Genomic DNA, 22402 nt, shown 5'->3' on the forward strand with positions numbered 1-22402 from the left:
TTTACTCCCCCACACCACACATATCCCCGATCTCTAACCCAACATGCATTATTATCATCAATCATGAACGGGGCGGAGAAGTCTGCAGCTGGTGACACCTACGATCCCAGTACGATACCGGATTACGACCGAGAATTCATCAATCCCGATGACTTGCGCCAATTCGAGCTTGCCTTGACGGACCAGGGCGCGTCACCGCTCGTTGCCCTCAACGACTGGCGCCCCATCTACCAACGGGTCAGGCGCGAACGTGGGCGCCGCAAAGAGCCTAGGCGGACCAAGGATGAGACCAGAGAAGGTGTGCTATACACAGTTTTGAAGTGGCCCTTTTTGTTCACCGTCTTTGGTTGGATCACGGCCCTCGCCTTTGCCTACACACTCACCCGTGTCTACATCTTCCTGTACGAGCAGTGGGTAACATGGCGGGGCAGAAGGCAAAGCCTCAGAAGACAGTTACGCGCCCAAACGAATTACCCCGATTGGCAAAAAGCCGCCCGAGCGCTCGACGATCATCTGGGGAATCAGAGATGGAAGGAGATCGACGAATACGCCTACTACGATCATCTTACGATTAGCAACCTAGTGAAGCAGCTGAAGAAGGTGAGACGGGAGGTGGAGCGTGAAAGGCGTGAGAAACGTCGCGGCTCAGGCCAGTCACCTGCAGCTGAAGAATTATGCACACTACTGGAAGCGTGTGTCAAGAACAACTTCGCTGGGGTGGAGAATCCCCGACTTTACAGTGAGGCTTACTCTGGTACCAAAAACTTGGTACAGGAATACATTGACGAGCTGCATGCGTGCATACAATTGGTCGCAGACTCGAAGGGAATCGGTAGCGAGGAGAAATTACAGCATTTCAAGCATTTGGACACCAACTTTGGTCGAACCGCCCTCTGCCTGTCTGGAGGCGCTACATTCGCCTATTACCACTTTGGAGTAGTGCGAGCGCTACTGGATAATGGGGTTCTGCCGGAAATAATTACGGGCACGTCAGGAGGAGCGCTGGTCGCTGCGTTAGTTGCTACGAGGACCGACGAGGAGTTGAAGCAGTTACTGGTGCCTGCTCTAGCGCATCGGATCAGGGCATGCCAGGAGGGCTTCCCGACTTGGGTATGGCGATGGTGGCGGACAGGAGCGAGATTTGATACTCTTGAGTGGGCCCGACAATGTAGCTGGTTCTGCAGGGGCTCAACTACGTTTCGGGAGGCATACGAACGAACAGGGCGCATCCTGAATGTATCTTGTGTGCCATCTGACCCTCATTCGCCTACAATTTTGGCCAACTACCTAACTTCACCTAATTGCGTAATATGGAGCGCAGTGCTCGCGTCTGCAGCAGTCCCTGGCATCCTGAACCCAGTCGTCTTGATGACGAAGAAACGCGACGGCACCCTGGCGCCGTACTCGTTCGGACACAAGTGGAAGGATGGCAGCTTGCGCACCGATATTCCCATCAAAGCATTGAATCTTCACTTCAACGTCAACTTTACCATCGTTTCACAGGTAGAACCTCCTCTCATTTTACCCAACATTGAGCACACTGGACTAACACCACCCCTCCCTATTAGGTAAACCCACACATCAACCTCTTCTTTTTCAGCTCCCGAGGCACCGTAGGCCGACCAGTCACACACCGCAAAGGTCGCGGCTGGCGTGGAGGCTTCCTGGGCTCCGCGATAGAACAATACATCAAACTAGACATGAACAAATGGCTCCGAGTCCTGCGGCACCTCGAACTCCTACCTCGGCCCATGGGCCAAGATTGGAGCGAGATCTGGCTGCAAAAATTCAGCGGCACAGTGACCATTTGGCCCAAGACCGTCCCCTCGGACTTCTTTCACATCCTCTCGGACCCCAACCCGGAGCGCCTCGCCCGCATGCTCCGCGTGGGTCAACAAAGCGCATTCCCCAAGCTCCAATTTATCAAAAACAGACTAAAGATCGAAATCGCCGTCGTCAAAAGCCTACAGAAATTCGCGCATGCCGGCGGCAGACCGATCTCTCCGGCGCCATCTCGCTGGCGCCAAAATAACGACCCGGATAACCACTACAATCCCAGCCCCCGCACTGCCACCGATCCCCTGAACGAACGCCTGGACCACAACCTTCCCGGACGACGCGGGGACAACGTTAACATCACATTCGGTGAAGGCGGCGGCAGCGGAGAAGACGCGCATTTACTGGACGGATCGCTGTCGGAGAATTCATCGAACGAATCTGCTGGGCGACCGACTTCTTCGGCTTCGTCTTCTCGGTTGCTGCGGGTCCCGGAACACCGTCGGGGTAGTACGGGGAGTAGTATCTTTGAGGAGATGAGACGGCAGTCGGCGGTCTTCTTTGATGATGTGGATATGTACGGGGATGATGAGGCGCTTAGGCCCGGATGAGAGAAGACGTTCTTTTTCTTATCTCTGTCTGTCTGTCTGTCTGCCTGGTGTGGTACTTTTTGATGCGCTTCTTTAGCTAGCTTGCTATTTATCTATCTTCTAGTAATTTCTTTTGATCCTGTTGGGGAAGATTTAGATATTAATACTACTTGTACTCTATTACATTACAATCACTTACTAGTACTAGGTATGAAAGGTGGTGGTGCCAGTAATTTCCGCTCGAGTTGCTAATGCATGTCAGATGAGGGTAATACCATCAGCACAGACTGCTTAGTGGTACTAATATACATTATATGAGGTGTTTTACTCTAATATTCGTCTGCTTGTTTCATTAATCATGAGAGTAATTGTAAGTGATTCCAAAAACCGAGAGACACGTTAATTTGACTAATTTATATCCGGCTCGATCACTCAATATATCCCAACAGTAACGCACACCCCCGCTTCCATCATTCCCCCTTCTCAGAACTACTTCAACTAGTATGCACTTTCATATTATCCACATAAATCCATGCCTCCCACATCAATACTAAGTATACATTAAATAGTATACACCCCCCTCATCTATCCACCACCCCTCATATCCCCAATCAGCTTACAAAATAACTTGAAGCTCAAGACACACTCATTACTCCCTACCGCCCGAACCCAAACCCCGCGCTAACAGCTCCATAAATTCCACCAAATCATCAGACACATATGAAAAGAGGTCTGGTCCCAAAGTCTGGAATCCAAGCCAAGAAAGTCTCAATATGATGCACAGTGCATCCCAATCGTAGCAGGACCTTGCTGCCCGCTTGGGAGGGGTAGCGCTGTATTGCTGCTGCTGCTGTCCTTGTTTATTATTATTCTTATGATGATGATAATGATTACTGATATGGTGACAAGTCGCCTCAAGTTGTGCCCTAATTGAGAACGGGATATAGGGGGCCATTTGGTTATTCGGTAGGTTTGCATAATGTCGTTGGCAAGATCTTGCGGAGGAAGCAGGGACAAGATCGGCCATTCCGGTCTCCAAATGCCCGTCTGGTTATTATGCCATTGCTCCCTCTGTTAGTTGGGTTTTGTCGTCGATCAGGGAAAAGGGTGAGCTTCATCATAACAGGATGAGGTGGTTGGGATATTCGAGGAGGTTAGGGATGATTACTGGAGAATTACTACCATGTTACCTACCTTCTGGTCTGGCGGACTAGATTCCGATTAGCTAAGTATCATTTTCCGTTCTATGAATGATTGCCCGGTTATAAGTATTAATCCCCCTGGCTAGTAAGTAGTATATCTTGTGTGGATTGTATACAGCTCATGAATGACCGTGAAGGGGTAGTATTAGGAATAAATAGAACAACTGACTCGACAATATTATAGATGTCTACTGTCCAAAGCAGTTATAAATTGAGGCTACTTAAATTGTAGCATCGTTGGATGTCATTTAAAAAAGATAACACTGCTGATCTTTGACCACCAAGACGTATCTGTGGACATCTTAGAAAGCGTGATACTACTATGTACTACACCGTCGAAACTATTCCTATGCTAGATAAGAGAGTGATAGTGCAAGAAAAATACTACTATGGTATTATCATTCATTCTAAGGTATAAAACTAATCTGTTAATAGGGTAGTAAGTAGATAGTGCTAGTGGATATCATAGGGAACTCATACATCAAAGAACCCTAAATATATTTATACTACATCCCCACGCTCACAATATTGTAGACAGCTATTATATACTTACTACCTATACACAGGTACCCAAAACCAGCTACGCAGTATTACCTGATACTCGAGACAGTCCATTAAATACATACGAAGCGTAATAATCAAGCTTCTCTTTCCCTTCATAATTCCAAGTACCGATATATACTCCTACTCGATGTAACAACCAAGACAGTCACAGGACCCTGTCTGTTTTAACTTAAGCTTCATGTCAAAATCAAAATCAAATGTCGCCACGCAGACACAAACAAACAAACAAAAGAAAACAAACCCACGTTGCTGCCAATGCTGCCACTGATGATGTTACTCTGCATATAAGGTACATCATACATAACAATGCAATCATGTGTGAGTGTGGCGGGTCCCCCCCTCCCCACCCCTGCTGCTTGTGCCCCTGCCTGTCATGTTCGCCTCTTATGTCATGGTGCATATGCTGCATATATGATGATCATTACACAATAACAAATAACAGTAAAGTAACTATGTAGCTAGTAGGTTGCCACATGATATGACAGGAAGCGGGGAAGTACTAATATGTACCACGTACGTAAGTACCCTTGGAGTAAACTATGCTTTACTTGGCAGAGTAAGAAATGGTCATTTGCGCAGATACATAATTACTAATTACTTGCATGTAGGTCATGGGGTGTTCTCTTTCAAAAGTAGCTGGTAGTAGCTAAGGAGGGACAAAGTACGTGCATAAGCTGATGGAGGTCTGAGTCCTAGGTACTCATATCCGGGTCCTGAGCGTGCATTAGCAGAGCATCCACCCATCCATCCCACTTTGCTTCGCGGCATTAGTAGTTGAACTAAAGGATTAGTTGAATCGTTATGTACAGTCAGTAGGTATTGGTACACAGTACAGGTGACCCCGGAATCGATGATTCGCCACCAAAATTGATTGACTAAATTACCAGCCATTTGGCCGTGACCTTCTGGGCCGATTGATAATCGCCGTTTAGGGCATAGATAATCTGCAGCGCTACCGCAGCTTCCCGCGAAAAGTCCTCCACGTAGGGAGCTTGCGCTCCTAGCCCTGTATCGCCCATGACGACATCGCCGCCATCCTTATGGTGCGAGTCCGTTTGTTGGGATTGCGCTTGGATCTGTGCGCCGAGATCTAGCACAAGCTGGTAGCCTTCTATTGCTAGATGAGCGATTCCTAAGCTATGCCAGACGCGCGCAAAGTTGAATTCCATCTCTTGCCGCTCTGAAAGAGAACTTCCTGGTCGTTCACGGACGCGTCGATATTCCTGCAAAAATGAAAGCCCCTGCATGATGAGGTAGTGACGGTTTTCGGACTGGCGCTTGAGTGAGTGGTGGATATAGCAGAGGCCGATGGAGAGCAGGACGGCTGGATTCTGATCGTCCAGTGCATAGGCGCGGAACAAGTAGTTCAGGGCTGGGTAGAAACTGTTTCCCGAGTAAAGGATGTGGCCGTACAGCACAAGGAGGGCAACGTCCATTTCATCTGCCGGAATAGCTTCGCCCGTTGTCTCGTCTCGTGTAGACAAGGATGCGCGTTCCTTGTAAGCCGACTCACGCACGAACCGATTGGGTCGCTCCCCTGTAACCTCATCCGGTATAGTAAAGTCCATAGCCTTGATCTGACGCAGCATAAACTTCATGTTTGGTGACGAGTGGAACAAAGACCGGTGAGGATCACCGACGAGCCGGCTCAACATGGCAAACAAGCGATAGGTGTCAGTCACGAATTGGTACTCCTTGATAAACCATCGTGCTTCATTTGCTAGCGTCTCTTCGTCCTGCATCCGGAGCGCACAAGCTAGGAAGGTCAGTATCCCATGCAGAATATGATACAATAGATACTCACTGAACCAGCAAACATGAATCATGCGGGTGTCTGCTTTGGAGTGATACCAGACGCTGGCATCCGCAGCGGCTGCGAGCGTGTCGTACGCTTCGTCGGATTCTCCTTGCGCCGCCACAGTGAGAGCATACTGCAGGAAGAGGTCGAGCCATTCATTGAAGCTGATTCCATAGTAGTCAGTCGGTATAGCCCCTTGAAGAGGCTCGTCAGGAATACTCCCTAGATAACGATTAGCTATGCCCCAATGTCACAGAAGGACGTCCATTACCTAAAGACTCTTGGAGACGCCCAGCCATTTCTTGCATCTCATCGATGAAGTTGCGCCCCTTGTGCCTCCCCGCCTTTCTCTGTGCTTCACGCGAATAGCCTAAGAAGGTTATGTTGCGTTGATTAGGGTAGAATACTCGATTTGACCGGAATTCGCGCAGTAAAGCGTCTGCGATATCCAGCCAGTCCTCCGTGGCTTCTGCGTTGCCTTCTTTCGCTTGCGGAAGCAGCTGCATCAACTTGCCATAGAGATATTGCACATTTGCTATCCTTTGCTCTTCATTCATCTCCGTGTCCTTTGCAGCTGGTGCAGTAGTAGTCAGAGCAGTCGGCAGGTCAGCGCTTGAGGGCTGAGGCGCGATTGACCTCAGGGCAGCGTCTTCACGAGCCGCATCGGCGGTCTTAAATTCCACAGCGAGCTGTTCCAGCCGTGTGTCCTTGCGCCGGCGGTTACTACGGCTCTCCTGCCTTCCTAGCAGGACCGCTTCGTTGACGTATTTTAGAGCCTCTTCCGACATACCAATGCCCTCATAAAGCTTTGCCAGCTGCACGCGGGATTCCACGTGCCGTGCATCGTGCTCCGCAACCGTAAGAAAGCAGTTCTCGGCATCTTCAAGCTTGCCCAATACACTGCAACACTCTCCCATTGCCATGAAAAAGCCGACATCTGCGTACTCGTTTGTTTGTTGGAGTGGCATGTAGAACCGCAGTGCCTCTTCGAAAAGCCCGACGTCCTTGAGCGCATCAGCGGCCTCTCGGAAAAGGTCGCCATAATCGTACAACCGGGCATGTTCGGATGTGTCCTCCGGATTTAGCCATTCGAGGTGGTGCTTAGTTCCTGCGTCAGAAATAGGCCGGCTACTAATCATGTACTGAAAAACTTACCAGAGCTTCGTCCTTGTGCTCGTAGCCCATTCGCAAACGAAAGAGTGCCAGCTTAATCCGCAACTCCAGTGGTAGACCAAGACCGTACGAATCTCGAGGCCACCTTCGAGGTTCGTATCCATCAGCCTTGATGCGTCGAGGGGAGTCATCCGCATCCCATTCCCGGTCATCCTCATGAAATTCCTCCCACATCGTATCGTCCTTTCGGCCTAGGAGCCATCGAGAGACAGACTTGAGGGCCTTGAGGCCTTCGAAGGGCCGGCCCAAATAGCTGTACAGCTCGGCGTAAATGTTGGCATCGGACCAAGAGAACTCAGGAGCATCTTCCGGTTCTAAAGACGTAAAGTATTTCACGCTCACCCGCCACTGGTCCACGGCTTTCTGGACCTCATTGAGGTCGATGTAAGTTTCTGCAAGGTGTCGAAGCGCCCTAGCATTGTGTGGGACTTCTTTCAAGATACGCTCATACTCTGTCGCTGCTCGTCCATTGTAGCCCAATTCTCTGTAAATCGCTGCTCGTTGGAATCGAGTATTGTAATTTTTCGGATCCAACTCGATGATACGGCTATAGCAGTAGATAACGTCATTCAGTGCACCTTGACGTTCCTCCCCGGCGCGTTCAAGGATCATCCTTGCTACTTTCGCCCATACAGTAGGATCTTTGGGCCGCGTGTGAGCGCCGCTGAACAACGCGGTCAACGCTTTGTCTTTCTCGCCTTGGGCCAGGAAGATTTCGGACAAGAGCGAATGTGCCGCGAACATCTCGGGGTTTACCTGAATGGCACGCTTTGTGAGATCAATGGCACGGTCATAGTCACCATCGATGAAGGCAGAGGTTGCCTCCGAATGCAATATCTTGAACTCGGGGCTCGGTTCTAGTGGTTTGCGCGGTCCTCTCCGGATGCCCTTTCCGCCGCGAGCACCATATCGACCAGAGAAGGGGCCTGTGCCCCTGCGACGTCTCCGACCGTAGCCATCGTCGTCTTCCTCGGCCTGGTTAGAGAATTCTTCCTCACTGGGTGCGGTCAGCGACAGACAGCAAGATTAGGGTACTGGCATGAAGTCGTGATACTAACCTGCTCTCCTCTGAAGACAACGTATAGAGGGACTCGTCCGAATCGTCTGCTTCTTGATACGCCTCTGCATCCTCTTCAAAGGAAGCCTCATCTTGCACCTGCGAGGCGTTACCTGTGAAAAGGTCCTTATACAGGCGCGGGTCTAGGACGGAGTGAATGGAGGCCTCTCCTTGCGTGGTTGGCTGGCTTCCCTGCCATGGGTAATGTACCGTCTCATCAATATCGGGATAGACGTACTCCTGCGAGGGAGGTGGGTGATGTGGGTGATGGTCGTCCGGGTAATCCATTTTGGGATACAATTATTCAGGTGACTTTACTAATACGGACTTTGTGTAGCAGGACTTTGCCGGCCACTGGCCCCTAGAGTGCAAAGACTGGCTGGAAACTAAACATAGACCTCCCTTGAGGCGCAGATCACTAAGTAAGCAGACAGACTAGCCGAGGTGTCGTCTCAGTCGTCTCAAAGATATCGGGGAGTGTTGTGTAAGACTATGCGACAAAGAAGCGATCATCATTGGGTTATGGTGGAGCCACAGCAAACGGACAAGCAATTGGGGCTTGAGTCCAAAATCACGGTTGGATGGCGTTGCAATAGCGTCTAGAGAAGGCAGTTTAGAAACATTCGAGAACCCAAGGGAGGCGCACAAGACAAAGGGTAAGGCGGAGCGATAAAGGAAGGTCGGATCACGGACCTGGAGGGTTTATTCATAGCAACATGTAAGCGCCGCCAATCCCAAACTAAACTTGCCGATGCAGAAAACCGGCCAGACCGGCCGACTGGGACGCGTCGGAGGCAGTGGGATATAGAAGTAAGATAGGTCAGATGGAAGGAGAAGATATGACCAGATCTTGAACGATGAAATTGTCGATATAGTCAATGTTACAAAAGATATAGAATGTCGATGATGATTGAAGTCCTGGAGTATCTGGACAGCCGAAGAAGAAGAAGCAAGTAAAGAAGAAGAGGTTCGTTCGGCGGAGAACAAATCAAGCCAAACACAACCCAAACCAGCCAATCCGGTGACTTTTTCTTACGCCCGCCACGGCAAAGTGTCGTTTTTTCGTTTCGCTTCTTGTTTCTTTCGTTCTTGACTTGTTCTGTTGCTTCTCTCCATCTTCTTTTCCGCCTTTCTTCGACTCCCTCTGTGTCTCGGTCTTATTCTCCCTCTTCCCTTCTCCCCCCCCCCATCCATCTAACTCTCTCTTTCTCTTCCTCCTCCTCCCCCCCATCTTCCCTCACCTCCCTCGCCCATCAGGTTTCTGCTTCTTCGCTTCCCCCCCTTTTTTTCTTCTTTTTACTTTCCTTTTTATTTGATGTTCTAGGTATCTTGCTTGCTGTGTTTGACACACTATTGCAGATAACCCTGACATCCTTTCGTTAAAAAAGAAGAAAAAAAAGAAAAAGAAAAGTCAAAAAAAAAGCGCAACCCACACTTCCCCTACACTAATTCCACCCGGGAAGTCGCCGCGTTTTTCACTCGCCATCCACCGAGGATTTTCTTCCGGCCATCTGTCTTTTCTCGTTCTCTCTCCAATCGATTGATCGAAACACCTCCTTTGATGCTCTTGCGATTCGCTTGATTCCTCATCCTAGAATCCGAATCGGGCAGTGCAGCCACTGGACTGGTCTGTGCCCCAAACGTCATTGTCCAGAACCAACACAGTTGGGTTTCTCACCACTTCCAACCGAAAAAAAAGTGTCTCCGTCCTTAGAGAGATTTCTCGCTTTTGATCCTTTGTCTCCTGGGTGATTCGCTATCTCCCAGCCTGCGACCAAAATAAGAAAGACCTCCTGTTCCGACCAACCCTCACGACACGCAAACTCAGCAGGTGCTGCAGGTGTTTTGCAGTAATTCTTCTCTTTCTGTATTTATTTTTCATCCGGGCCTCGCGTAAAGGGAGACCGATTTGAAGGGAAAAGACACTCAGAAAAGAAAGTCCTATTCCGAGACTTTCCTTTGACCCTCCTTGTTCCAGAATCCTACCCTCATTCAATCCCTACTTATGGCCAGCCATATCATCGGCAACCGCAACAGCACGCCTGAAGCCTCCAAGTCCAGTCTTCGTCCTCCATCGTCGTCTCGGAATCTAGGATCGCACCAGCTTCGTGCATCGGCCGATATGTCGGGCTTCCCGTCTCCTCTGTCATCCCGCAGTATCCGTCCTTCCTCGGAAGTGTACTTCAATCAACAGTCTCAGGCGTCGAACAACGCGGAGGATCCGTTGGACCGTGCGGCTCAGCAGTGGCTCGCGGATATTGATCAGTACGAGACTACATTGGAAGAGATGGCCGCTGCCACGCTGGACCAGGATTTCAAGGATGAGCTTAGCGCCATCGAGCAGTGGTTCCGGGTCCTCAGCGAGGCGGAGAGGACTGCTGCCCTTTATGCTCTGCTGCAGCAGACCACTCAGGTGCAGATTCGTTTCTTCATCCAGGTTTTGCAGCAGATGGCCAAGAGCCATCCCATGTCGGGACTGTTGTCTCCAGCCAACTTTGGTGAGAAGGGTAAGTTGCATACCAAAACAGGCAAGCGTGGCAGGTACTAACAATAATCTTTCGACAGATGCCATGTCTAACCGCCTGAACGATGCCATGTCCAAGTTGAACGTGGACAGCTCCCGGAGCTCTCTCGGTCGCCCCCCGCCGTCCCCGGGTGCCAAGCGCAACTCCGGCCTCGACTCGTCCACCATCAATGCCATGTTCCCTGATGCCGCGGCGGCAATCGCGAAGAAGAAGGCTGAGTTCACCCAGCAAACGGGCAATGCTCCGCCCTCGAACCGCAACAGCGCTGTCTTCGATCGGACTTCCTTTGTGGCACCCACCATTTCCGCTCCGGACAACAGCAACGACACCTTGGGCCAGCCTCCGGTTTCGCCCTGGGCCCAGCGCGGATCTGAGCCGCAACCCCCTATCGCTCGTCCTAAGTCCTCGTCCGGCCATCAGCCCATGGGCCAATTCAGCCAGACTCCTTCGAGCCTGCGCTCTCCGCTCCCTACCCAAACCGCCACGATTCCTGCCCCCGAGATTGATGCTCCCTTGCTCTCGCCGTACAATGTTGGAAATGCCAGCTGGGCCTCCATGACCAACACCCCCATGACGGCGACCTTTGGCCAGCAATCGCAGCAGCCCCAGCAGAACTCGCAGGCCGATATGGTGGCCAACGCGACTGCGATGAAGCTGGCCGCACTGTCGACCGTCAACAACCGCATTGCACTTGATGATGCTCGCAAGTACCGTCGGGCTCGCTCCAACGATGGCCAGGGTAAGAACTCGGCCAACGCCGGCCACGGCATGTCTCATGGTGGCCTGGCTAGCCCGGGCCTCCCGGGCCACAATCACTTGGTTGCCGGACAGCTGTTGAACACTCAGCAGCTGGCGGCTTTGCAGGCACAGCAGCAGGCCGCGATGGCGGGTCGTCGCTCCCGCCCGACGTCGCCTGGAATCGCCATGCAGGGTGCTGGCGGACTTGGTCCGATGGGCTTCACTTCGCCGCAGAACAACGGCTTCTTGGCGGCATATGACCCGAACAACCCGCTCATGGGTAACGGCCTGGGTGCACTCGGCATCGGGCAGTTTGGCCTGGGAGGTCCGGAGGGCTACCTCTCGGACCACTCGGAAGTGGCTCGCGGCCGGTCCCCGCGTGGTCGTCGCGGTAGCTCGAAGCCGCCGGAGGACCCCACGGACCCCAACCTGTTGAAGGATATTCCCAGCTGGCTGAGATCGCTGCGGCTGCACAAGTACACGGAAAACCTGAAGGACTTGAAGTGGACGGAGCTTGTCGAATTGAACGACAAGGCGCTGGAAGACCGCGGCGTCAATGCTCTGGGTGCCAGAAACAAGATGCTCAAGGTGAGTCATATAGAAGATTTCCCAGATGGTTAGGGTTATGCTAATTTCTGTAGGTTTTCGAACAAGTCAGAGAAGCCAAAGCCGAGGGCAAGCTCGACAACATCGCGTGACGAAGTGCAGCCATTCATTCATCGTCTTGACTTAACGTTTCTGCTTACATTCTCTCTATTGCATTAATTGACTAGATTGGCTTTGGGCATAAGTGGCAGGATCCGAAATGAACCTATGAGCGATCTCATCGGAAATGAATCTTGGGAGGAAGTTGTCTAGTAATGGGATTCGAACGCCATTGGGGCAGTTGGATGAGTGACCGACTTGACTGACTTATTGACTTATTGTTTGTATGGATGTATTCACATGTTCATGTAGACGTGCGTGGGGCTGTGTCTCAGCATGTCGTGTTATGACGGCTAGGATGTTAATGGTATAATCATCATGGCTTTGGTAAATATAATTGTTGCAATTACAGAAGAACACAGTAGACACTTCAAGCATCCAGAACCTTAGTAACTTAGTAGTCTACCAATCTCCAAACTCCGTAGTAACTAACATTGAAAAGAAGAGTACTAGAACCTCCAAAGGCGGAACCAACCGGCAATATCCCCAACTCCAACATCATATCACAGCTACCTACCTAGCTATCTACCTACTTCCCACAACCAACATCAACCAACCACCCATCCACCCCCAACCCTCCAAACCAAAAGCAACATAATAGAAGATTCAAAATGCCACCCACAAAACAAGAACTCTCTCTCCTCATCAACCCCCTCGTCCCCGAATCCCTCCAACACAACAACAGGGTACGCATCCCCACAACCACCAACCTCCCACTAAACCATACATACATACCAATCTAACCAAATAACAATCATATAGACACTATCCTCCCTCCACTCCCTCACCTCCTTCCTCCTGGGTCTCACAGCCGGAATCCTCTCCCTCCAATCCGCCACGGGATTCCTCTTCTACCTCCTGGGAACGGTCTTCGTGTCCGCGCTATTCCACGCCCTGTTACTCTATCGCTCGGGGGGACTCGGTGCGGGGATGTATTTTGCTGGCGCGAATGGGGAAATCGAGGGTATGGACGAGAGGGGCGTCGTTGGTGGTCGTAAGGGTACTAAGGGTGGGGGCATGATGAGACGTGCGGCTTGGAGGGATGTTTGGTTTGGGGGTGGGGTGTTGAGCGAGGCGCTTAGTGGGTTTGTGCTTGGGTGGGCGGGTGTTGGGGGGGTTTTGAGGTGATTCTTTTTTGTTTTTTGTTTTTTTGCTTGGTGGAAGGTATGGGGAGATGGGAGATGGAGGGGTGTGAGAAGGGGGTTGATAGGTGGTGGTTTGGATGGTGTATTTATTGATGTGTGTTATGTATACATGTATAATTCTATGGGTCTATGCTATCTAGGGTGTTTATGTGGTGTTGTGATGTAGGGTGGGTTGGGGGTGTGGTGGTGGTGATGAGATGGGCTTGCTGATGCGCTTGTGGGTGGTTATGGTGCCCTGTGGGGTTTGGTTTGTTAGTCTTTTCTCTGGTAGGGAAGGAAGAGGAGGCGATGTACCTTGGCAAGAGCCCATAGATACGGAACGTGGATGACCTCGCTTCGTCCATCTTCGATATTGTTGCCTCCGGTATGCTCTCCGTCTTCCTTTGCTCGGACGTTCACCCAGACGTTGCCCATGATTGTTGTCGTTATGAGACTCAATCCTATTATCGGGATGATCGAGATGAATGCCCACATGATGGCATCCTTGGCAACCATGTGAACGCTGTCTTGCACGGCTGCGGGCAGGTTGTCGAGAAATGCTAACGAGTTGGTATCGTGGACGTTCAGCGAGCTGCCCGTGCCCTCCAGGCCCGTTATGGCAGAGGAGCGGCCGAATTTGTTGTTGAATACACTTGTCATGATGGTCAAGCCGAGCGTGCCCCCAAAGGGAAGCGAAACCTGCATCAAGGACATGGCTGGTGCTATCCGCTCTGGCCAAATGCCTACCGTGTGGAGCGATGAGGGCATCAGGCGCAGTCCGACTCCTGCGCCGGTGATGACTACCATTCCGCTTAGCAGGCTGGTCTTTTGTGCGCTGATGGCATAGGCCACTACGGAGAGACCGACAGTGCTAAGCACAGCGCCCAGGAGGAGAGGGAAGAATGTTTGGCGAGGAAACCCGTTGCAGAAGTAGATTGCTAGATAGACACCAGCTATACGCATGTTAACCAGTGACTTGCAGGTCTCCGTTGGCAAGTGTCTTACCTCCTAGTCCGGGGATGTAGTATAAGAGATCTAGGCCTGCCTTTGAGGGAGAGTAGCCTGCTACCAAGATGTAGTAGATGCTGACAAAGTAAAAGATGGAGTATGAAGCTAAGGCAGTCAGCGGCTGTGAGAGTGTAGCATGGATGGATGTGTCACTTACCTACGCCAGTGGAAAAGTTCACTATAGCAAGCCAGATTGTGTCCCTTCGTTCGAACAGGCTGTATGGGAGCATAGCCACATGCTTCGGGAAGATGCGTGCGAACAATTTACCTGGCTCAAGGAGGTACTCGTACACGAAGAATGCAATGAAGCAGATGGCACCGATGATCAATGGCGCCAGCACCTGAGGAGACGACCAGGGATAAGTGGCGCCACCCCATGTAGTGGCCAGGATGATAAGACCAACACCGAATATGAAAAGGACCGATCCCCCGAGATCTATGGTAGCAAGAGCCGGAAGTATCGAGGACCATCTTGAGCCCTTTTTGAACATGGTTCCATCGACAAGGTCGTTCCGCAACAGCACAAAGATCATGATGTGACTGAGGACAGCGATCTTATAATAGTGAGCCTTTGTATAGGGTAAAGATCCGCCAGACTTACAGGAATAGGCACAACGAAGCAATACCGCCAATTGCTCTGTCATTTCGTCAGCAAAAGTATACATCGGCATACAACCAAGCTACCCACATCAGTAAGATACCTATGCAGTCATTAGTGGTGTTCATATCATCCTTAGACGAACACTTACCCTCCGATAACCGGGCCCACGGCATATCCCACTCCTCCAAAAATGGTGAATAGAGACTTGTTCCTTGCATTCTCCTTCAAAGACACCTTATCGGCCAGAACAATCATGATGATATTGTTCAGACCTGCAGAGCCTATACCCTGCAAAGCCCTACCGAGCAGCAGCATACCCCATGTCTGCGCAGCTGCACACAAGACACTTCCAATAAGCATGAGAAACAATGCCGTCTGTAGTATAATGTGACGCCCGAAAACATCGGCAAGCTGACCGAATATGGGAATGAAGGTGGTCGATGTGAGACTAAAGGCGGTAATGATCCAGTTCAGCTCGTCGAATTGGTCTAGAAATAACGTACATGGTCAGCAAGAAAAAGTTAAACACAAGTGTCTGACTCACTAAAGTGAGATGCGATAGTCGAGGTCGCAGTAGCAACAATGGTCAAGTCCAGTGTGGAGAGAGTAAACGGCAGTGTGAGGCCAGCAATGAGTTTGACGCGGTACACTCGCGCATTATGCTTTTGCTCCTTGCACAGGCCGCATTTCTCGATGTCTGTGACAGGACTCAGTTCTTTTGTGGAGCCAGACCTAGGCCTTCCCAAAGACTCAGAATCTTCGCGGTTCCTCGACTCTAATTGGTACCATTGCGAGCGATGTGCACAAAGTGGCTTTGGTGCGAGGGACTTGGAGTCTTTCGTCTTCTGCGATATGTACTTGTAAGCTTTAATCATATCGGTAGCCCGTTAGTCTAGAAGTAGATTCAATAGAATATAGTATGATGATGGTGAGAGATGCCTGATATAGAAAAGGCTGCACGGGCTGCTGATAGAATCAAGGTACTACAGGATGCCATTGTGTAGTTATATATGAAGAATCCAACTCAGCCTCGTATGCCCAGTCGAATGCAACTGAGGCTGTGTGGTCTAGACAATATATCTCCTTCGAGCCATCAGTGCGAGGCACAAAGGATGTCAACATGATTGATGTCAAGAGCATCCCAGTCAAATGTAGGGCCGTTTCGAGCAAGTAATGCGTGCCCGTCTGATTGGCCGGAATGGTACTATGCGCAAGCCCTACCGAATGCGGTATGGATTGCGAGGAGTCAGCCAACACAGCCTCTTAACTAACGTTATATTGTAACACAATGAATCTTGAGCTCAACAAATATCTTCTAGGAATCTATTCTATAGGACGTGGTTCGCACAGCATGAACGCATTAAACAATATATGTACGTCTTGAACGAGTCTATCTATATACACATAGCGAGACATCAGGGGTATAGCTTCAATCGACAGTAAATAAAATCGTAAATCCGACTCGCTCCAAAGCAAAACCCCAGGTAAGAAAAAACCATGAAATATAATCATCTCGAAGCTCCAGCCAGGGAGGATCGTTCATCTTCTATACCGATCGCGGATCGACTCATGCGCTTGGCTCCTCAATAGGCTCTTCCGGAGGCGAGTTGGCCAAGGCACTCTCGAGCGCACTCGTCAAGTCAATGTGGAAGAATGGCCGGTTGATGCCCTGCACCACCGCCGCCTTGCGTCGATTGCGGTATGCCTTACTGTCCTTGAGATCGCGCGCCAGCTTGTCGTCCGGCGTGCTGCTGTTGTCGGACGACGCTTCAATATCAATTCCGGACGCCTCGCGCTCGGTCATGTGGGTTTCATGTTTGAGTCCCTCCTCGAGGTCACGCTTGACGGCGTTCTGGTGGGCATGCTCATTGTTAACCATCTCCGCATGAGCCGCAGCAGACGCCCGTCCTTCGATCTCAGCCACACTGAAGATCGGCTTCCACCGGTGGAACCCGTCATCAGAAGCAGGAGTCGGGTAACCGAAACCTGCGGCTGCCAGTGCTCGTTTCGTCCAGCGGTTGTTAATATGAGCGAAGTGCCACTGCACAGTGCGAGGAGAGGCATAGAGATCGAGCTGGTTGCGAACATCGATCAGGTTTTGGATGGAAGTCACATCAACATTATTAACCGACGAGAAATCGAGGATGATGGAGCGGAGGATGGGCCGTTGCGAGCGGCTCTCTTCCTTGCCCTTGCGAGAGCCAGGGTCGTTCCAAGGCCGATCACCGGGACGAGCGTAAGAGAACGGGTTGGTGCGACGCGTTTGGCGGAAGATTGCCTGAACCAGGTAGTCGGTGTAGTGGTTCGCGTTGGGGTAGTTAAAGCCCTCAGAGAAACGGTAAATGAAGATACCGGGGTATGGTTGTTCCACCTCAACCTCGGGGTTTGAGCCATCGGTATGGTTAAGAGGAAGGAAGATAGACCGACGGGATTCGCCCTCATTGTCGGGGGCATCGGGGAAACCACCAGGTCCATACTTGCCATCTCCTTGGATCAGATGATCGCCAACAACGGAGTGAATGGTAACGCGGCCCAGGAACTGACCGCGGGCCTTGGCAACGCGGAAAAGCAGGACAGCCACGGACACGCAGATAGTGCAGTAGATGCCATCCTCGATCGAGGTGAAGACAGTTACGATGACACCGATGAAGAAGATGATTGCATCAAGGGGTGAGACGCGCCAGAATTGGTACACAGTGTTTGGGGGCGTGATCAAATCGCCGACTGCGTGGATAATAACACCGGAAAGGGCGGCTTGGGGGATATAAAAGAAGACGGCGGTCAGGGCGTAGATGGCGAGCAACACAACAATGGCGGTGATACAGCCGGCCAAGGGAGTCCGAACACCTGCCTTCGACTTGATGGCAGTCCGGGAAAAGGATCCGGTGGCAGGGTACGCGCCCAGAAAAGGGCCGAGAAGGTTGGTCACACCAATTCCGACCAATTCTTGAGACGGCTCGATGGTATAGTTGTTGACACGGCCAAAGGACTTGGAGATTGCGATATGCTCGATAAGGAGGACGATAACGCAGGCAGGGAGCTGACTGGCAAAGACCTTGATGATCCTGGCGTTGACAACAGGGACAGCGGCATCTTGGAAACCTGAAGTGCACACATGTAAAGTTAGTTGACTACCCTCAAAAAATAAATATATCAAATATCATCAAACGCACCTCTTGGTACACTGCCCAGAAGATCAAACATCGGGTTATCCTTGCGGTGAAGGTTGACTGCCGCACTGATCATGGTGTAGAAGAGGATGACAAAGACAGTGCGCAGAGTCGACGCGAAGAACCACACTTTAGCCTGGCGAGGGTACTTGCGAGCACCATAGTTGCAAACCGAGCGGATAATATACAGCATGGCCAAGGCTGTCACACCAAGGGCAGCATCAATACCCGCAGTAGGAAGATACTTCAACGAGTTGATAATGATCATGTAGGTTGAGCCTCTGGTGGAGAAGTCGGCCGATTCTCCAAGGAGCTTCTTGACTTGACCGGCAGCGATATTGAGAGCGGATCCCGTCATGAATGCCGAAATTGCAGGAAGGGGAATGAAGTCAACGATGAAGCCGAGCCGAAGAAGACCGAGGGCACAGACGATGGCACCGCAGATGATAGCCAGGCAAGACGCCACAATATGTCCTGGAACATCCGGAATCTCTTGCTCAGCCTGGAGCACGATTGTTCCGACCAGCGTGGACATTACAGCAACAGGCTAGACGAAAAGTTAGAAAGTGTGGCTCGATAGCGGCAAATATTGGAAAAGGGCACCTACCCCGATAGTGATATCCTTGGATGTGGCAAAGAACCAATAAACCAGTACACCCATGAACGATGAGTAGAGACCATATTGCACTGGTAGTTCGGCGAGTTTGGCATAGGCCATTCCTTGAGGGACAACAACAGCACCGACAGTTACACCTGATGAGTCAAGTAAGATACATTGGCCACACATATATACAGCATCAGGACCAGATGTGGCGACTTACCGGCGACAAGATCACCGAAAAACCATTGCAGGTTATACTTCGTGATCCAAGAAAGGAAGGGGAACAAGTTGTAAAAGTACATAAGGACATCGTGCCAGGTTGGACAGATCTCTTTAAGCCATTCGGCAGTGGTAGGTTCCGGTTCGAGATAAGAGTATGTCTCAACGGTGCCGTATGAAAAGGTCGATTCGCCGCGAGTGACGGGGTCGGAGTGAGCTCCAAGGGGATCCCGATAAGGCAATTTGATACCCAGAACTTTGGCCAGGCCGTGGCCAGTCTTGGTCATGAGGTCTTGCGACATGGTTGTCGGGGAGGCCTCTGATGGTAGGAAAGGACTGTTTCTAGGGCAAGATGGTGCCCCGAGCCACTTGGAAAGTGGAAATTTGGCGTTGACGACCGGAGCTGCTCAACAACAATTCTCGAGTGATGGGAAAAAAGAATTGCAGTCCTCCAAGGTAATATATCTTCCAGGGGTGTATTTAGGCAAGCCCCATGGCAAGGTTGATGGCAAACGATATAAAAGTGGAGGCGGGAGGATAGTGCGGATTTAAAATGAATATCCGAAGCCAAGCGCCGATGTCGTGATCGGGAGCTATGAACGCGAAATATCAAAATGCCCACTCGACCCTCTTTTCAACGTCAGGATCCAGGCTACACGAGCAAGTTGAACTCAAAAGATCTATCAGATAAAAATGATAAAAAGTAGATGAGGGAACAAAAGTCCAAGAAAAGCACACGCGGCTTTTTGGGTTTCGCTAGGAGATAATGTAGATGTGGCGCACGGGGAAAATTGTGGTCGAGCGGAAGATGAGACCAGCAGATCCGTCCCACGCAAGTGTTTCAACAACACAAATAGCCACAGAAGCAAAAATGGGAAGAAGGAAAATAATGAACAAGCAGTGAAAGTAGTTCGAGGGAAGTCAGTCCAGAGAGTTTTAAAGTGATTAGTCTTGTCAGAAGAAGTAAGGTGACACGGGTCTCCGTGGGGAGAGCGGACGTCGCAACGGGAGTTGATGCAAGCCGATCAATGTGTATTCTTGCGCCAAAATGGCATTGACAACGACGACCATGATACGACTATTATTAACCGGGAAGGGAGCATCAGCAAGAAACGCGCAGTGATGGGGCAGCTGATCCACCAGGGATCGTCAAGGGCAAAAAGCACGCCGTCTGGAATATTCACAAGCCCGTCGTCAACACGCAGCTAAGAAAAAATTCCCTAGCCTGCAGGGAGGGCCAAGCTCGTCAGAGAAAGCTGGCGTAAGAGCGCCGTTTAGGTGGGTTTGGCCGGGGTCTGGAAGCGAAAGATGACGATGAGCCGTGGAGCAGGTGCCCGCCCACCGGCTGGGCCCATGGTTTGCGATTTGCATGGGAAGGAGGGAGTAGTGTATCAAGTGTGTAGTTGAGCATCCAGGACAGGATTAACCTCCGGCCAACCACTGAACAGGATTCAACACCCTGATGATTATATGGTTCACTACTCAAAAGAGCCGAACAGATGGAGTTCATTCTCGGTAGTCGTAACCCACCATGACGATTGCAAGAGGAAATGTTCCTCTTCGTGATGGATCCAGCATTTGTCCGACGTTCGCAGAGGGGGAGGAGCCAAAAGGGAAAGTAAGTTGAGTGGACTCCATCCGCCATATTGCCAAGGCACACCGCCCACCGGAATTGGGTCAAGACCAGGGTATGGACCAATGAGAATGGTCCCTGGCTACTGGAGAGCAGCATCCGCGGCGGGCAGGCGGCGGCCAATGGGAATAGTGCGAGAACACGCCATCGCTCCGACTGATGGTGAAAGATGGCCGGTCCACGTGTGGGCGGCGCGGTTTCGTCCAAGTATCGGCTGGGCCGTTCTGTGCTCTTCCTCCCCCCCCTTGTTGAGAAGATGGAAGTTCTCCGTAACTACGAGGTCCCTGGTACCTCCCCCCCGTTTTTCCCTACTATTTGCCTCCTGGACTGACTTGCCGCCAATACTAATCTCCCTTTCTTTCCCACTTTATCTACTTAGTACTCTATCTCCGATGCCCGGATGACGAGTACATATCTCGTATCGGCCTGGACTGCCAGAATCGGGTTCTCCCTGAGGAGCTACTCTGCAGATCTGGATAAATTTATTTATTTATTTCAGGGTCATTAAACATTCTGCTGTGTTATTATTGTAATCTGGTATAAATGAAAATCGATTTCCACATGTGCATGGCAACAATATATCTGGGTGTCACGAACATACAGCTAAGCAAGCGGCAGTAGTACAAGCGGACGGGACAGTCTTGACTACGTACCACCGTTTATTTCCTCTGTAACTGTGGATGCAACAGATTTGTAAGACCAAGATTGCCTTTCAGCTTTTCCAACGAGACTTTGCCGATGTGGCTTGGCACCGTCAGTAGTCATGGAACTGCTGGAAAACAAACTTCTTTCCCATCAGATAAACATGGAAGCCCGTCAAGACAGCTTCCCTGCTACTTGCTGATCTACAATCCCAGAGTCCATCTAGCACGGCTCACCCAACCCCAAATGGAAAGAGATATTCTGTTCTCTAACAGGTCATGTTGACGGCGGCTTCAGGCCGTAAGCACCACCGCTTCTAAACCTTGTTGATTTTCTCCATTCCATTACCAACTGCTTTGGCTCAACAACTACTTAGTATCCAACCCAACGCTGCATCTATACATTTTTATGCGACCAGGATGTCTCCTCGGAGCAGCCACTACCTTCCATCCAATCAGACAGACCGTGCTGACCAGGGAGTGTCTCAGAAGGATTGCCCGGCGTAGCCGGTGCATATGTACCTAAAAAATAGTTGCGAGCTAAGCAGGTTCCCCAGAATTGCGCCATCGATCTTATCACTGCGTGATGCGGCTGTTCAGGGACATCATTGGAAGATTAATTCGATGTGGTTTGATGTATGCCTACGAAGTATAGACATCGAACGATTCGGTGAGAAGCACGACCTTCGGCCCGACCGTGTCCAGATTGAATGAGCCACTTTCGTAGATTAATCTCTCATTCTTCTGACTAACAGCGGGTTCCTCTTCCGCAATAGTTGCCATGTTCGCTTGGCTGCGCGGAGATACCACACCTTTTTCCGTCCATCTCTACTAGTCTACTACACCCCTGCAGCTGTGGCATCCCCGTGGTATAGACAATCATCCATCGAATGATGAGTCCCCAACCCATCACATTCCTACCCTGATCGTATTCCGATGCTTCCTTTTCCTCGCAGACCTATCAGCGCGAGGACATGTCAGACAGAACCCCGCCGCAAATCCTACCTACCAAAACACTTCAACATATTCGACGTTCTCGTGGCCGTACTTGATCAACAGAAAGTCCGGTCTGCTGACAAGAACTATACAGCACATGCGAACATTAGAGCCTCCTCTATCTAGCAGGAATGCGCTCATCGTACATCAAATCTATCCAGTCGCCTCTTAGGAACACCCATAGAAGGAACTAAGCGAGACATACGGTTCTGGCACAGACCCAGACTAACTGCCAACAACAGTGATCTGCAAACCTTGATATCTATCCATCGAAGTCATCC

At 50.8% G+C, this 22402-nt stretch overlaps 6 protein-coding genes across 6 annotated transcripts; 3 read left to right on the forward strand and 3 right to left on the reverse strand.

Moving 5' to 3' along the window:
* Positions 1–63: 63 nt before the first annotated feature.
* Positions 64–2387, forward strand: AtWU_05322 (patatin-like phospholipase domain-containing protein; the record flags this gene model as incomplete). The annotated part of the gene is made up of 2 exons (XM_035500432.1): positions 64–1503; positions 1569–2387. The coding sequence occupies 2 exons, from the start codon at positions 64–66 to the stop codon at positions 2385–2387; spliced, it is 2259 nt and encodes a 752-aa protein (XP_035356325.1).
* A 2620-nt stretch (positions 2388–5007) lies between these two features.
* On the reverse strand, positions 5008–8448 carry AtWU_05323 (TPR-like protein; the record flags this gene model as incomplete). The annotated part of the gene is made up of 5 exons (XM_035500433.1): positions 5008–5888; positions 5937–6152; positions 6202–7030; positions 7086–8100; positions 8162–8448. The coding sequence occupies 5 exons, from the start codon at positions 8446–8448 to the stop codon at positions 5008–5010; spliced, it is 3228 nt and encodes a 1075-aa protein (XP_035356326.1).
* A 1717-nt stretch (positions 8449–10165) lies between these two features.
* Positions 10166–12121, forward strand: AtWU_05324 (protein VTS1; the record flags this gene model as incomplete). The annotated part of the gene is made up of 3 exons (XM_035500434.1): positions 10166–10667; positions 10726–12011; positions 12065–12121. 3 exons carry the CDS (start codon positions 10166–10168, stop codon positions 12119–12121), a joined length of 1845 nt encoding a protein of 614 aa, XP_035356327.1.
* A 618-nt stretch (positions 12122–12739) lies between these two features.
* Positions 12740–13256, forward strand: AtWU_05325 (EMC6 family protein; the record flags this gene model as incomplete). The annotated part of the gene is made up of 2 exons (XM_035500435.1): positions 12740–12814; positions 12891–13256. The coding sequence occupies 2 exons, from the start codon at positions 12740–12742 to the stop codon at positions 13254–13256; spliced, it is 441 nt and encodes a 146-aa protein (XP_035356328.1).
* A 162-nt stretch (positions 13257–13418) lies between these two features.
* On the reverse strand, positions 13419–15736 carry mfs56 (putative MFS multidrug transporter; the record flags this gene model as incomplete). The annotated part of the gene is made up of 8 exons (XM_035500436.1): positions 13419–13508; positions 13568–14205; positions 14258–14365; positions 14418–14814; positions 14862–14897; positions 14949–14961; positions 15010–15349; positions 15406–15736. The coding sequence occupies 8 exons, from the start codon at positions 15734–15736 to the stop codon at positions 13419–13421; spliced, it is 1953 nt and encodes a 650-aa protein (XP_035356329.1).
* A 692-nt stretch (positions 15737–16428) lies between these two features.
* On the reverse strand, positions 16429–19153 carry AtWU_05327 (SLC26/SulP family anion transporter; the record flags this gene model as incomplete). The annotated part of the gene is made up of 4 exons (XM_035500437.1): positions 16429–17963; positions 18035–18578; positions 18639–18784; positions 18853–19153. The coding sequence occupies 4 exons, from the start codon at positions 19151–19153 to the stop codon at positions 16429–16431; spliced, it is 2526 nt and encodes an 841-aa protein (XP_035356330.1).
* Between the last annotated feature and the right edge of the window lie 3249 nt (positions 19154–22402).

Source organism: Aspergillus tubingensis, assembly GCF_013340325.1.
Source record: "Aspergillus tubingensis WU-2223L DNA, scaffold_7, whole genome shotgun sequence".
Lineage (NCBI taxonomy): Eukaryota > Fungi > Ascomycota > Eurotiomycetes > Eurotiales > Aspergillaceae > Aspergillus > Aspergillus tubingensis.